We start from the raw sequence: 11499 nt of genomic DNA, 5'->3' as shown, positions 1-11499 counted from the left end.
TAAAACTTTTTTGGTCAGGTGTCCTTCCTTAGTGTATAACATCTGAATGCACCACTACTTCCTCCCTGTAGAAACCTTGTCTCGCTGTTCACACGTCTCACTGCCTCGGTTCAGCTAAAGATGTCAGGGAGCTTGTTGTGCAATCCATATACCTCCTTCCATCTGAGTGGAGGGAGTGTGTGTGTGTGTGTGTGTGTGTGTGTGTGTGTGTGTGTGTGTGTGTGTGTGTGTGTGTGTGTGTGTGTGTGTGTGTGTGTGTGTGTGTGTGTGTGTGTGTGTGTGTGTGTGTGTGTGTGTGTGAGAGAGAGAGGTGGATCTTGAGGTGTGTGCTTTAACGTGTCTCACACACACGGATCCATGTAGAGATAAATCTAATCAGATATCAGACCTGATAGTCTGGTTAATCAGTTCAGTTTCTCCAGATACCTTGAGTGGTGTTAGGTTTGTTTCACTGCACATATAGACACCTGATGTACTATTTTCCTTTTGTACATTTCATGTCATCTCTTCAGTTTTATTAACCTGTTTCAACTGTCCATCTACTAGCCAGTCATAGTGCTCCCCCTCCCACAGATGTCCCTGCTCCCCTCCCCACAGACCTCCCCTGCTCCCCCCACCCACAGACCCCACCTGCTCCCCCTCCTCACAGACCTCCCCTCCCCACAGACCTCCCTGCTCCCCCTCCCCACAGACCTCTTCTGCTCCCCTCCCCACAGACCTCTCCCTCCCCACAGACCTCCCCTGCTCCCCCTCCCCACAGACCTCTCCCTCCCCACAGACCTCCCCTACTCCCCCTCCCCACAGAACTCCCCTGGTCTCTGAGATGATTTAACCAGCAGGTATCTAAACCGGATCCAGATCTATCATTTACGCCTCCATTCCAATCACGTTTGCAGTATAGTTCACTGCAACCTTTCCAACTTAGGCTCTGTGCTGTAATAAGCCCCCTGTTACTATGTAGGGCAGACAATGGACCTTGACTCACAGACACACATCAATTGCTTTGTGTATTTTGACCCCACGGCCCGTGTCCAGGATCAGAGCACACATACCAGGCAGAGAGCTGATCCCAAATCAGTTCAAAGAACTGGAAAAACTCTTAACATGTTTTGTTAGATCTGTATTATTAAGAGTAATCTTCCTTTTTGAATATTTATTTTTGGACTTATTTCTCAACACATTGCAAATGGTATATCAACTATTGCCGTTGGTTTGAAAAGGACAGGTGCTGCTGTTCGATGCTCATACAATTAGACATATACAGGAATCTAAGAAAGCTCACACCCTGTCCTCACACTTTCTTCTGTTGTACGGACTACTGTAGGTTACACAGACAATCCTGTTCAGTTTGATTTTGCCAGACACTTCAGATCAGTGAAAGGTTTGTGTGCAGTATTTAAACAAAACCAAATTTAGATTAAAATGTTTTCAAGGTTGTAACTATTATGGGCAATAAACTGTTGAATTTTAAAATATCCACAGGAAAGTGCAAACATAACTTTTCAGATTTTATTGAAAAATATAAATATAAGACATTCTCTTGCACAAAAAAAATTGACTGGTTGCTCATAAGTTTATTAACAAACTTAAATAACATAACATACAATAAAACCTCCTAAGCCTATAAGGTCTACCAAAAAATATGTTCATATCTTAAAGAAAGAAACTTGTATATGCTACAGTTTGGATTGAGCACTTTAACAACAGTAGCCTAATATAAATTAACAGGACATAGTTTATCTTGCATGATACAGGCTACAATCTGAGAATTACACAAGTCATGTACAAGCCCATTTAGTCTCCATCGTTGGAAGTTAAAGCTATAAAATAAATCATTATAAACAAAGATGGAAAAGCAGCACTATGGTATAGATAATTGTGTTTTGAGCTAAACGTAAAAACAAATCTTTGGCGGATGGATTGATGCAGTTTTCATTTCCCGAAGATCTCCATCATTTTTCTGTTGCTATGGGCTTGTTGCTGTAACTGTTCCGCTCTGGACATCTCCATCATCTGTCGAAGCATGTGGAACGTGAGATCTAGAGATATCGGCGGGTCGTCGGACCTCCTCCCCCTCTCCATCGAGTCGTCGAGCTGGTTCGCGAAGCCGCTGATGAACCTATTGATGTCCCCAACTTTGCCTTGTAGAAGGCGCTGCGTCAGCTGGAGCTGCAAGGCTCTGTTGTAGACCGCTGGGGAGCCCTCGGGGTGCATGACTTTCGGTGCGGACGCGGCAGAGTTGCGGTTCCCGTTGCCCAGTCGGATGTAGTATTCCTCTCCGAGTCGCGTCAGGAGGGGAAGAGACTGTTGCTGCGCGTCGGGCTGTGGAGCGGTGGAGCGCTGGACATCGTCAGGACTCTCGACAGCCCTACATTCATAGCGCGGTAAGAAGGCAACCAGCAGAACCACGGTGGTGACAAGTAAATTGAGCTTCATGTCAGGGGATCAACAGGAATCTAAAAAAGAAAGGAGCCAATTAACTTCACGTCTCCTCTCAATTGTGATTATTTCTGTACAATACGTTGATGCGTAATTTGTGCGTAAAATGGAAAGGCGAGTTGCTGGATAATATAAAATAAATGTGCATGACTTTTATGTAAAAGTTTTCAATGCACTGTCTAGAATTTTAAACTCTGGTCGTCTAGCATTATCGAACTAGGAATTTACAGCTAGATATACATAAAATAGAATAAGTAAATTCAAAGTAATCCATTTAGTGGTCCATAAATCCAGGGGTTGATGAAATGTCCACAAAATCACAAGGAGAGCTAGCAGAGAGAGAGACTATATTATTTATTTATGATATTTATTCAGTATCCATCAAGTTAATATAAACAACTATGAACAGCTTTTCATGTTGAGGAAAAAGGAACATGTAATGTCACCTGCCGACAGACAAATGTTAATAAAAGTTTAAAATTAAGTATGATATATGAATGGACTTGTTGCCAACAGAAAAGGTCTCATACCTTCAGTTGAGCCGTTGTGTGTCCTGGTCTTCTTCCAGTAGTGTTGTTCAGGAAATTGGTATAAGGTGTTCTTCAAAGAAAGAACGGCAACTTGGATTTATATAGCCAAGACCCGCGACAATTGTTCCGCTCTGAGCTCAGAGATTGCGTCTGCGCATGTGTGTAACTTGAAGGAATGCATCTGTGAAAGTCTGGGATAGTTTGAATGAGATGAGTCATAATGTTTGTGTGTGTGTGTGTGTGTGTGTGTGTGTGTGTGTGTGTGTGTGTGTGTGTGTGTGTGTGTGTGTGTGTGTGTGTGTGTGTGTGTGTGTGTGTGTGCGTGCGTGTGCGTGTGTGTGTGTGTGTGCTTTCAACACAGACAGGCTTGGATGTGGATATAATTGTTTGACCATACCCACTAGGCACACACAGTTCAACATCTAGTTTTAATTTACATTTGGATGAGTTGTCAAACGTGAAATGAACAAAACATTTCACCATGTCATTCAATTTAGGTTAAAAGAAAAACATACGAAATGACCTTATGTTGAGGACTTTTTGCAAATCCAATTCCTTTTTCGCGTTGATTCAACGTCATCATGGATTTTATTTTGTCGTTGTAGAAATGACGTGGAAACAACGTTGATTTAACCCGTTTTTTCCCAGTGGGTAGTTGATCTTTATCTTAGTGGCTGGTCTGTCCTACAAGAAAGAGCCTGTATAATAATGTTATGCACAAGAGGTGTTCAGAAAATGGACAGAATTGTAATTTTGGTGGGGCACTTCTCATAATGAATCTCAGTCAGACAATCAAATGCCAGACTTTGTGCCCTGAATTATAAATTGGAAATAAAATAGTGCTGAGCCTTGATTAATATTTATAACAGATGATCTCAGAGTAAATTCTAAATTACCTTCAAGAGATGCACAGATGGGCCCAAAATGCACCTGCCCAACATTTCATGGCAATATGGTAATCCCTTAAAATGTCTTAAACAGAATGTTCAGAATGCTATAGGAGTTCAACTTACTAGAGCTCAACCAATCTCAACTAAGCAATGCATTACTGTTTATTAACATTCTCCTAACATTCTCCAGGTGGCCTGCGTTGTATTCTGGAGGTGAACCTGCAAACATCTCAGTGTGTGACAGAGTGAGGGGCGTTCACCACCACCACTAGCAGCAGCAGCGTTTCTCAATGATTCATTACTGCTGCACACATGTACGTCACTAGCTGTGTTACTCCTGTCTTCTCCCCCCGCCAGCCCACCACCTCACCCAGACAAGTGCCCGGGCCTCAAGTGACGCTCTCAAGATGGAGTGCTTGATCCAAGTTTCACACTGACCGCCATTAGAATCCCAATCGGCTCCATAGAGATCACAGACTCACTGTTTTCATCTCTCTCTCTCTCTCTCTCTCTCTCTCTCTCTCTCTCTCTCTCTCCCTCGCTCTCTCTCTCTCTCTCCCTCTCTCTCTCTCTCTCTCTCTCTCTCTCTCTCTCTCTCTAGCGCTCTCTTTCTCTGCCATTCTGCTTCCACATACACATATATGGTTTTAAATTGTAGTTTAAAATGTAAGTTTTGTGCTATTGTCCCTAAAATGTCAATGTCTAGTCCTTAGACCCCCACATTTTGCCATGTCTTTCTCTCACGTCATTTAGTCAACTATGGTATGAAAAGCAGAGAAAACAATATTTCCCATCTGTGGTTTACAAAGAACCCCAGGGACTAATGCAATGAAATAACATGAAAAGTGGGTTCTTTCCCGGAATAGCTTAACGTTATTACATTTGATAACAGCATCCATCTTCTGACTAAGGTGACGGTCTGACAGGATAACTGTAGAAAATGGGACAAGTGAGGATTTCAAGTTCCCGAACATAATTGCAAATTTGACCATGTTGAGCTGAATACAGTGTTGTAGAGGTGTTATAGTGGTGTTGTAGCGGTGTTACAGCAGTGTTGTAGCGGTGTTGTAGTGGTGTTGTAGTGGTGTTGTAGCGGTGTTGTAGCGGTGTTGTAGTGGTGTTGTAGCGGTGTTAGACAGTGTTGTAGTGGTGTTGTAGCGGTGATAGACAGTGTTTTAGCTCTGTTGTAGCGGTGTTCTAGCGGTGGTGTTGTAGCGGTGTTGTAGCTGTGTTGTAGCGGTGTTGTAGCTCTTTTGTAGCTCTGTTGTAGCGGTGTTACCGTGGTGTTGTAGCGGTGTTGTAGTGGTGTTTTAGCTCTGTTGTAGTGGTGTTTTAGCTCTGTTGTAGTGGTTTTGTAGCGGTGTTTTAGCTCTTTTGTAGAGGTGATAGATGGTGTTGTAGCGGTGTTGTAGCTCTGTTGTAGCTCTGTTGTAGCGGTGTTACAGTGGTGTTGTACCTATGTTAGACGGTGTTGTAGTGGTGTTGTAGCGGTGATAGATGGTGTTGTAGTGGTGTTGTAGCGGTGTTGTAGTGGTGTTGTAGCGGTGTTTTAGCTCTGAGGTAGCGGTGATAGACGGTGTTGTAGCAGTGTTTTAGCTCTGTTGTAGTGGTGAAAGATGGTGTTGTGGCGGTGTTTTAGCTCTGTTGTAGTAGTGATAGACGGTGTTGTAGCGGTGTTTTAGCTCTGTTGTAGTGGTGATAGACGGTGTTGTAGCTGTGTTTTAGCTCTGTTGTAGCGGTGTTTTAGCTCTGTTGTAGTGGTGATAGATGGTGTTGTAGCGGTGTTGTAGCTCTTTTGTAGCTCTGTTGTAGCGGTGTTACAGTGGTGTTGTAGCGGTGTTAGACGGTGTTGTAGCGGTGTTGTAGTGGTGTTTTAGCTCTGTTGTAGTGGTGTTTTAGCTCTGTTGTAGTGGTGTTTTAGCGGTGTTACAGTGGATTTGTAGCGGTGTTTTAGCTCTTTTGTAGAGGTGATAGATGGTGTTGTAGCGGTGTTGTAGCTCTGTTGTAGCTCTGTTGTAGCGGTGTTACAGTGGTGTTGTAGCGGTGTTAGACGGTGTTGTAGTGGTGTTGTAGCGGTGTTAGACGGTGTTGTAGCGGTGTTAGACGGTGTTGTAGTGGTGTTGTAGCGGTGACAGATGGTGTTGTAGTGGTGTTGTAGCGGTGTTGTAGTGGTGTTGTAGCGGTGTTTTAGCTCTGTTGTAGTGGTGTTTTAGCGGTGTTACAGGTGTGTTGTAGCGGTGTTAGATGGTGTTGTAGTGGTGTTGTAGCGGTGATAGATGGTGTTGTAGTGGTGTTGTAGCGGTGTTGTAGCTGCGGCAGGGTTAGAGCTTTGGACTAGTAACCGGAAGGTTGCAAGTTCAAACCCCCGAGCTGACAAGGTACAAATCTGTCGTTCTGCCCCTGAACAGGCAGTTAACCCACTGTTCCTAGGCCGTCATTGAAAATAAGAATTTGTTCTTAACTGACTTGCCTAGTTAAATAAAAGTAAAATAAATAAAAGTAGTGGTGTTGTAGCAGTGTGTTAGCGTTGTTTTAGCTCTGTTTTAACGGTGTTGTAGCGGTGTTGTAGCAGTGTTTTAGCTCTGTTGTAGCGGTGTTGTAGCGGTGTTGTAGCAGTGTTGTAGCAGTGTTTTAGCTCTGTTGTAGTGGTGTTGTAGCAGTGTTTTAGTTCTGTTGTAGCGGTGTTGTAGCAGTGTTGTAGCGGTGTTGTAGCGGTGTTGTAGCAGTGTTTTAGTTCTGTTGTAGCGGTGTTGTAGAGGTGTTGTAGCAGTGTTTTAGCTCTGTTGTAGCTGTGTTGTAGCGGTGTTGTAGCAGTGTTTTAGCTCTGTTGTAGCTGTGTTGTAGCGGTGTTGTAGCAGTGTTTTAGCTCTGTTGTAGCTGTGTTGTAGCGGTGTTGTAGCAGTGTTTTAGCTCTGTTGTAGTGGTGTTGTAGCGGTGATAGACAGTGTTTTAGCTCTGTTGTAGCGGTGTTCTAGCGGTGGTGTTGTAGCTGTGATAGACGGGGTTTTAGCTCTGTTGTAGCGATGTTACAGTGATGTTGTAGCGGTGTTAGACGGTGTTGTAGTGGTGTTGTAGCGGTGTTAGACGGTGTTGTAGCGGTGTTAGACGGTGTTGTAGCGGTGTTAGACGGTGTTGTAGTGGTGTTGTAGCGGTGACAGATGGTGTTGTAGTGGTGTTGTAGCGGTGTTGTAGTGGTGTTGTAGCGGTGTTTTAGCTCTGTTGTAGTGGTGTTTTAGCTCTGTTGTAGTGGTGTTTTAGCTCTGTTGTAGTGGTGTTTTAGCGGTGTTACAGGTGTGTTGTAGTGGTGTTAGATGGTGTTGTAGTGGTGTTGTAGCGGTGATAGATGGTGTTGTAGTGGTGTTGTAGCGGTGTTGTAGCTGCGGCAGGGTAGCCTAGTGGTTAGAGCTTTGGACTAGTAACCGGAAGGTTGCAAGTTCAAACCCCCGAGCTGACAAGGTACAAATTTGTCGTTCTGCCCCTGAACAGGCAGTTAACCCACTGTTCCTAGGCCGTCATTGAAAATAAGAATTTGTTCTTAACTGACTTGCCTAGTTAAATAAAAGTAAAATAAATAAAAGTAGTGGTGTTAGCGTTGTTTTAGCTCTGTTTTAACGGTGTTGTAGCGGTGTTGTAGCAGTGTTTTAGCTCTGTTGTAGCGGTGTTGTAGCGGTGTTGTAGCAGTGTTGTAGCAGTGTTTTAGCTCTGTTGTAGTGGTGTTGTAGCAGTGTTTTAGTTCTGTTGTAGCGGTGTTGTAGCAGTGTTGTAGCGGTGTTGTATTGGTGTTTTAGCTCTGTTGTAGCTGTGTTGTAGCGGTGTTGTAGCAGTGTTTTAGCTCTGTTGTAGCTGTGTTGTAGCGGTGTTGTAGCAGTGTTTTAGCTCTGTTGTAGTGGTGTTGTAGCGGTGATAGACAGTGTTTTAGCTCTGTTGTAGCGGTGTTCTAGCGGTGGTGTTGTAGCTGTGATAGACGGGGTTTTAGCTCTGTTGTAGCGATGTTACAGTGATGTTGTAGCGGTGTTAGACAGTGTTGTAGTGGTGTTGTAGCGGTGATAGACAGTGTTTTAGCTCTGTTGTAGCGGTGTTCTAGCGGTGGTGTTGTAGCGGTGTTGTAGCAGTGTTGTAGCTGTGTTGTAGCTGTGTTGTAGAGGTGTTGTAGCTCTGTTGTAGCTCTGTTGTAGCGGTGTTACAGTGGTGTTGTAGCGGTGTTAGGCGGTGTTGTAGTGGTGTTGTAGCGGTGATAGATGGTGTTGTAGTGGTGTTGTAGCGGTGTTGTAGTGGTGTTGTAGCGGTGTTTTAGCTCTGAGATAGCGGTGATAGACGATGTTGTAGCAGTGTTTTAGCTCTGTTGTAGTGGTGATAGATGGTGTTGTGGCAGTGTTTTAGCTCTGTTGTAGTAGTGATAGACGGTGTTGTAGCGGTGTTTTAGCTCTGTTGTAGTGGTGATAGACGGTGTTGTAGCTGTGTTTTAGCTCTGTTGTAGTGGTGATAGATGGTGTTGTAGCGGTGTTGTAGCTCTTTTGTAGCTCTGTTGTAGCGGTGTTACAGTGGTGTTGTAGCGGTGTTAGAGGGTGTTGTAGTGGTGTTGTAGCGGTGTTGTAGTGGTGTTTTAGCTCTGTTGTTGTGGTGTTTTAGCTCTTTTGTAGTGGTGTTTTAGCGGTGTTACAGTGGTTTTGTAGCGGTGTTTTAGCTCTTTTGTAGTGGTGATAGATGGTGTTGTAGCGGTGTTGTAGCTCTTTTGTAGCTCTGTTGTAGCGGTGTTACAGTGGTGTTGTAGCGGTGTTAGACGGTGTTGTAGTGGTGTTGTAGCGGTGTTGTAGTGGTGTTTTAGCTCTGTTGTAGTGGTGTTTTAGCGGTGTTACAGTGGTTTGTAGCGGTGTTTTAGCTCTTTTGTAGAGGTGATATATGGTGTTGTAGCGGTGTTGTAGCTCTGTTGTAGCTCTGTTGTAGCGGTGTTACAGTGGTGTTGTAGCGGTGTTAGACGGTGTTGTAGTGGTGTTGTAGCGGTGATAGATGGTGTTGTAGTGGTGTTGTAGCGGTGTTGTAGTGGTGTTGTAGCGGTGTTTTAGCTCTGAGGTAGCGGTGATAGACGGTGTTGTAGCAGTGTTTTAGCTCTGTTGTAGTGGTGATAGATGGTGTTGTGGCGGTGTTTTAGCTCTGTTGTAGTAGTGATAGACGGTGTTGTAGCTGTGTTTTTAGCTCTGTTGTAGCGGTGTTTTAGCTCTGTTGTAGTGGTGATAGATGGTGTTGTAGCGGTGTTGTAGCTCTTTAGTAGCTCTGTTGTAGCGGTGTTACAGTGGTGTTGTAGCGGTGTTAGACGGTGTTGTAGCGGTGTTGTAGTGGTGTTTTAGCTCTGTTGTAGTGGTGTTTTAGCGGTGTTACAGTGGTTTTGTAGCGGTGTTTTAGCTCTTTTGTAGAGGTGATAGATGGTGTTGTAGCGGTGTTGTAGCTCTGTTGTAGCTCTGTTGTAGCGGTGTTACAGTGGTGTTGTAGCGGTGCTAGACGGTGTTGTAGTGGTGTTGTAGCGGTGATAGATGGTGTTGTAGTGGTGTTTTAGCTCTGTTGTAGTGGTGTTTTAGCTCTGTTGTAGTGGTGTTTTAGCGGTGTTACAGTGGTTTTGTAGCGGTGTTAGACGGTGTTGTAGCGGTGTTAGACGGTGTTGTAGTGGTGTTGTAGTGGTGTTGTAGCAGTGTTGTAGCTGCGGCAGGGTAGCCTAGTGGTTAGAGCTTTGGACTAGTAACCGGAAGGTTGCAAGTTCAAACCCCCGAGCTGACAAGGTACAAATCGGTCGTTCTGCCCCTGAACAGGCAGTTAACCCACTGTTCCTAGGCCGTCATTGAAAATAAGAATTTGTTCTTAACTGACTTGCCTAGTTAAATAAAAGTAAAATAAATAAAAGTAGTGGTGTTGTAGCAGTGTTGTAGCAGTGTTGTAGCTGTGTTGTAGCAGTGTTGTAGCTGTGTTGTAGCAGTGTTGTAGCGTTGTTGTAGCAGTGTTTTAGCTCTGTTGTAACGGTGTTGTAGCGGTGTTGTAGCAGTGTTTTAGCTCTGTTGTAGCGGTGTTGTAGCAGTGTTGTAGCGGTGTTGTAGCAGTGTTGTAGCAGTGTTTTAGCTCTGTTGTAGTGGTATTGTCGCAGTGTTTTAGTTCTGTTGTAGCGGTGTTGTAGCGGTGTTGTATTGGTGTTTTAGCTCTGTTGTAGCGGTGTTGTAGCTGTGTTTTAGCTCTGTTGTAGCGGTGTTGTAGCAGTGTTTTAGTTCTGTTTTAGCGGTGTTGTAGAGGTGTTGTAGCAGTGTTTTAGCTCTGTTGTAGCTGTGTTGTAGCGGTGTTGTAGCAGTGTTTTAGCTCTGTTGTAGCTGTGTTGTAGCGGTGTTGTAGCAGTGTTTTAGCTCTGTTGTAGCTGTGTTGTAGCGGTGTTGTAGCAGTGTTTTAGCTCTGTTGTAGTGGTGTTGTAGCGGTGATAGACAGTGTTTTAGCTCTGTTGTAGCGGTGTTCTAGCGGTGGTGTTGTAGCTGTGATAGACGGGGTTTTAGCTCTGTTGTAGCGATGTTACAGTGATGTTGTAACGGTGTTAGACAGTGTTGTAGTGGTGTTGTAGCGGTGATAGACAGTGTTTTAGCTCTGTTGTAGCGGTGTTCTAGCGGTGGTGTTGTAGCGGTGTTGTAGCAGTGTTGTAGCTGTGTTGTAGCTGTGTTGTAGAGGTGTTGTAGCTCTTTTGTAGCTCTGTTGTAGCGGTGTTACAGTGGTGTTGTAGCGGTGTTAGACGGTGTTGTAGTTGTGCTGTAGCGGTGATAGATGGTGTTGTAGTGGTGTTGTAGCGGTGTTGTAGTGGTGTTGTAGCGGTGTTTTAGCTCTGAGGTAGCGGTGATAGACGGTGTTGTAGCAGTGTTTTAGCTCTGTTGTAGTGGTGATAGATGGTGTTGTGGCAGTGTTTTAGCTCTGTTGTAGTAGTGATAGACGGTGTTGTAGCGGTGTTTTAGCTCTGTTGTAGTGGTGATAGACGGTGTTGTAGCTGTGTTTTAGCTCTGTTGTAGCGGTGTTTTAGCTCTGTTGTAGTGGTGATAGATGGTGTTGTAGCGGTGTTGTAGCTCTTTTGTAGCTCTGTTGTAGCGGTGTTACAGTGGTGTTGTAGCGGTGTTAGACGGTGTTGTAGTGGTGTTGTAGCGGTGTTGTAGTGGTGTTTTAGCTCTGTTGTAGTGGTGTTTTAGCTCTTTTGTAGTGGTGTTTTAGCGGTGTTACAGTGGTTTTGTAGCGGTGTTTTAGCTCTTTTGTAGTGGTGATAGATGGTGTTGTAGCGGTGTTGTAGCTCTTTTGTAGCTCTGTTGTAGCGGTGTTACAGTGGTGTTGTAGCGGTGTTAGACGGTGTTGTAGTGGTGTTGTAGTGGTGATAGATGGTGTTGTAGTGGTGTTGTAGCGGTGTTGTAGTGGTGTTGTAGCGGTGTTTTAGCTCTGAGGTAGCGGTGATAGACGGTGTTGTAGCAGTGTTTTAGCTCTGTTGTAGTGGTGATAGATGGTGTTGTGGCGGTGTTTTAGCTCTGTTGTAGTAGTGATAGACGGTGTTGTAGCTGTGTTTTAGCTCTGTTGTAGCGGTGTTTTAGCTCTGTTGTAGTGGTGATAGATGGTGTTGTAGCGGTGTTGTAGCTCTTTTG

The 11499-nt window shown here is 44.5% G+C and overlaps 1 protein-coding gene across 1 annotated transcript; it reads right to left on the bottom strand.

Annotated features, from left to right (window-relative positions):
- Positions 1–1554: 1554 nt before the first annotated feature.
- LOC115104559 (corticoliberin-1-like) lies at positions 1555–3080 on the bottom strand. The gene is made up of 2 exons (XM_029625914.1): positions 2970–3080; positions 1555–2456 (listed from the first exon to the last, which is right to left on the bottom strand). The coding sequence occupies exon 2, from the start codon at positions 2434–2436 to the stop codon at positions 1933–1935; it is 504 nt and encodes a 167-aa protein (XP_029481774.1). The 5' UTR covers positions 2437–2456; positions 2970–3080; the 3' UTR covers positions 1555–1932.
- Between the last annotated feature and the right edge of the window lie 8419 nt (positions 3081–11499).

This window comes from Oncorhynchus nerka, linkage group LG22 (assembly GCF_034236695.1).
Source record: "Oncorhynchus nerka isolate Pitt River linkage group LG22, Oner_Uvic_2.0, whole genome shotgun sequence".
NCBI classification, from domain to species: Eukaryota; Metazoa; Chordata; class Actinopteri; order Salmoniformes; family Salmonidae; genus Oncorhynchus; species Oncorhynchus nerka.
The sequence above is the reverse complement of the archived record's forward strand: the minus strand, read 5'-3'. Positions and strand labels throughout refer to the sequence as shown.

What these genes read in the sequence shown, in the direction of transcription:
- LOC115104559 (XM_029625914.1), bottom strand. Translation starts at nt 2,436, where the DNA reads ATGAAGCTCAATTTACTTGTCACCACCGTGGTTCTGCTGGTTGCCTTC.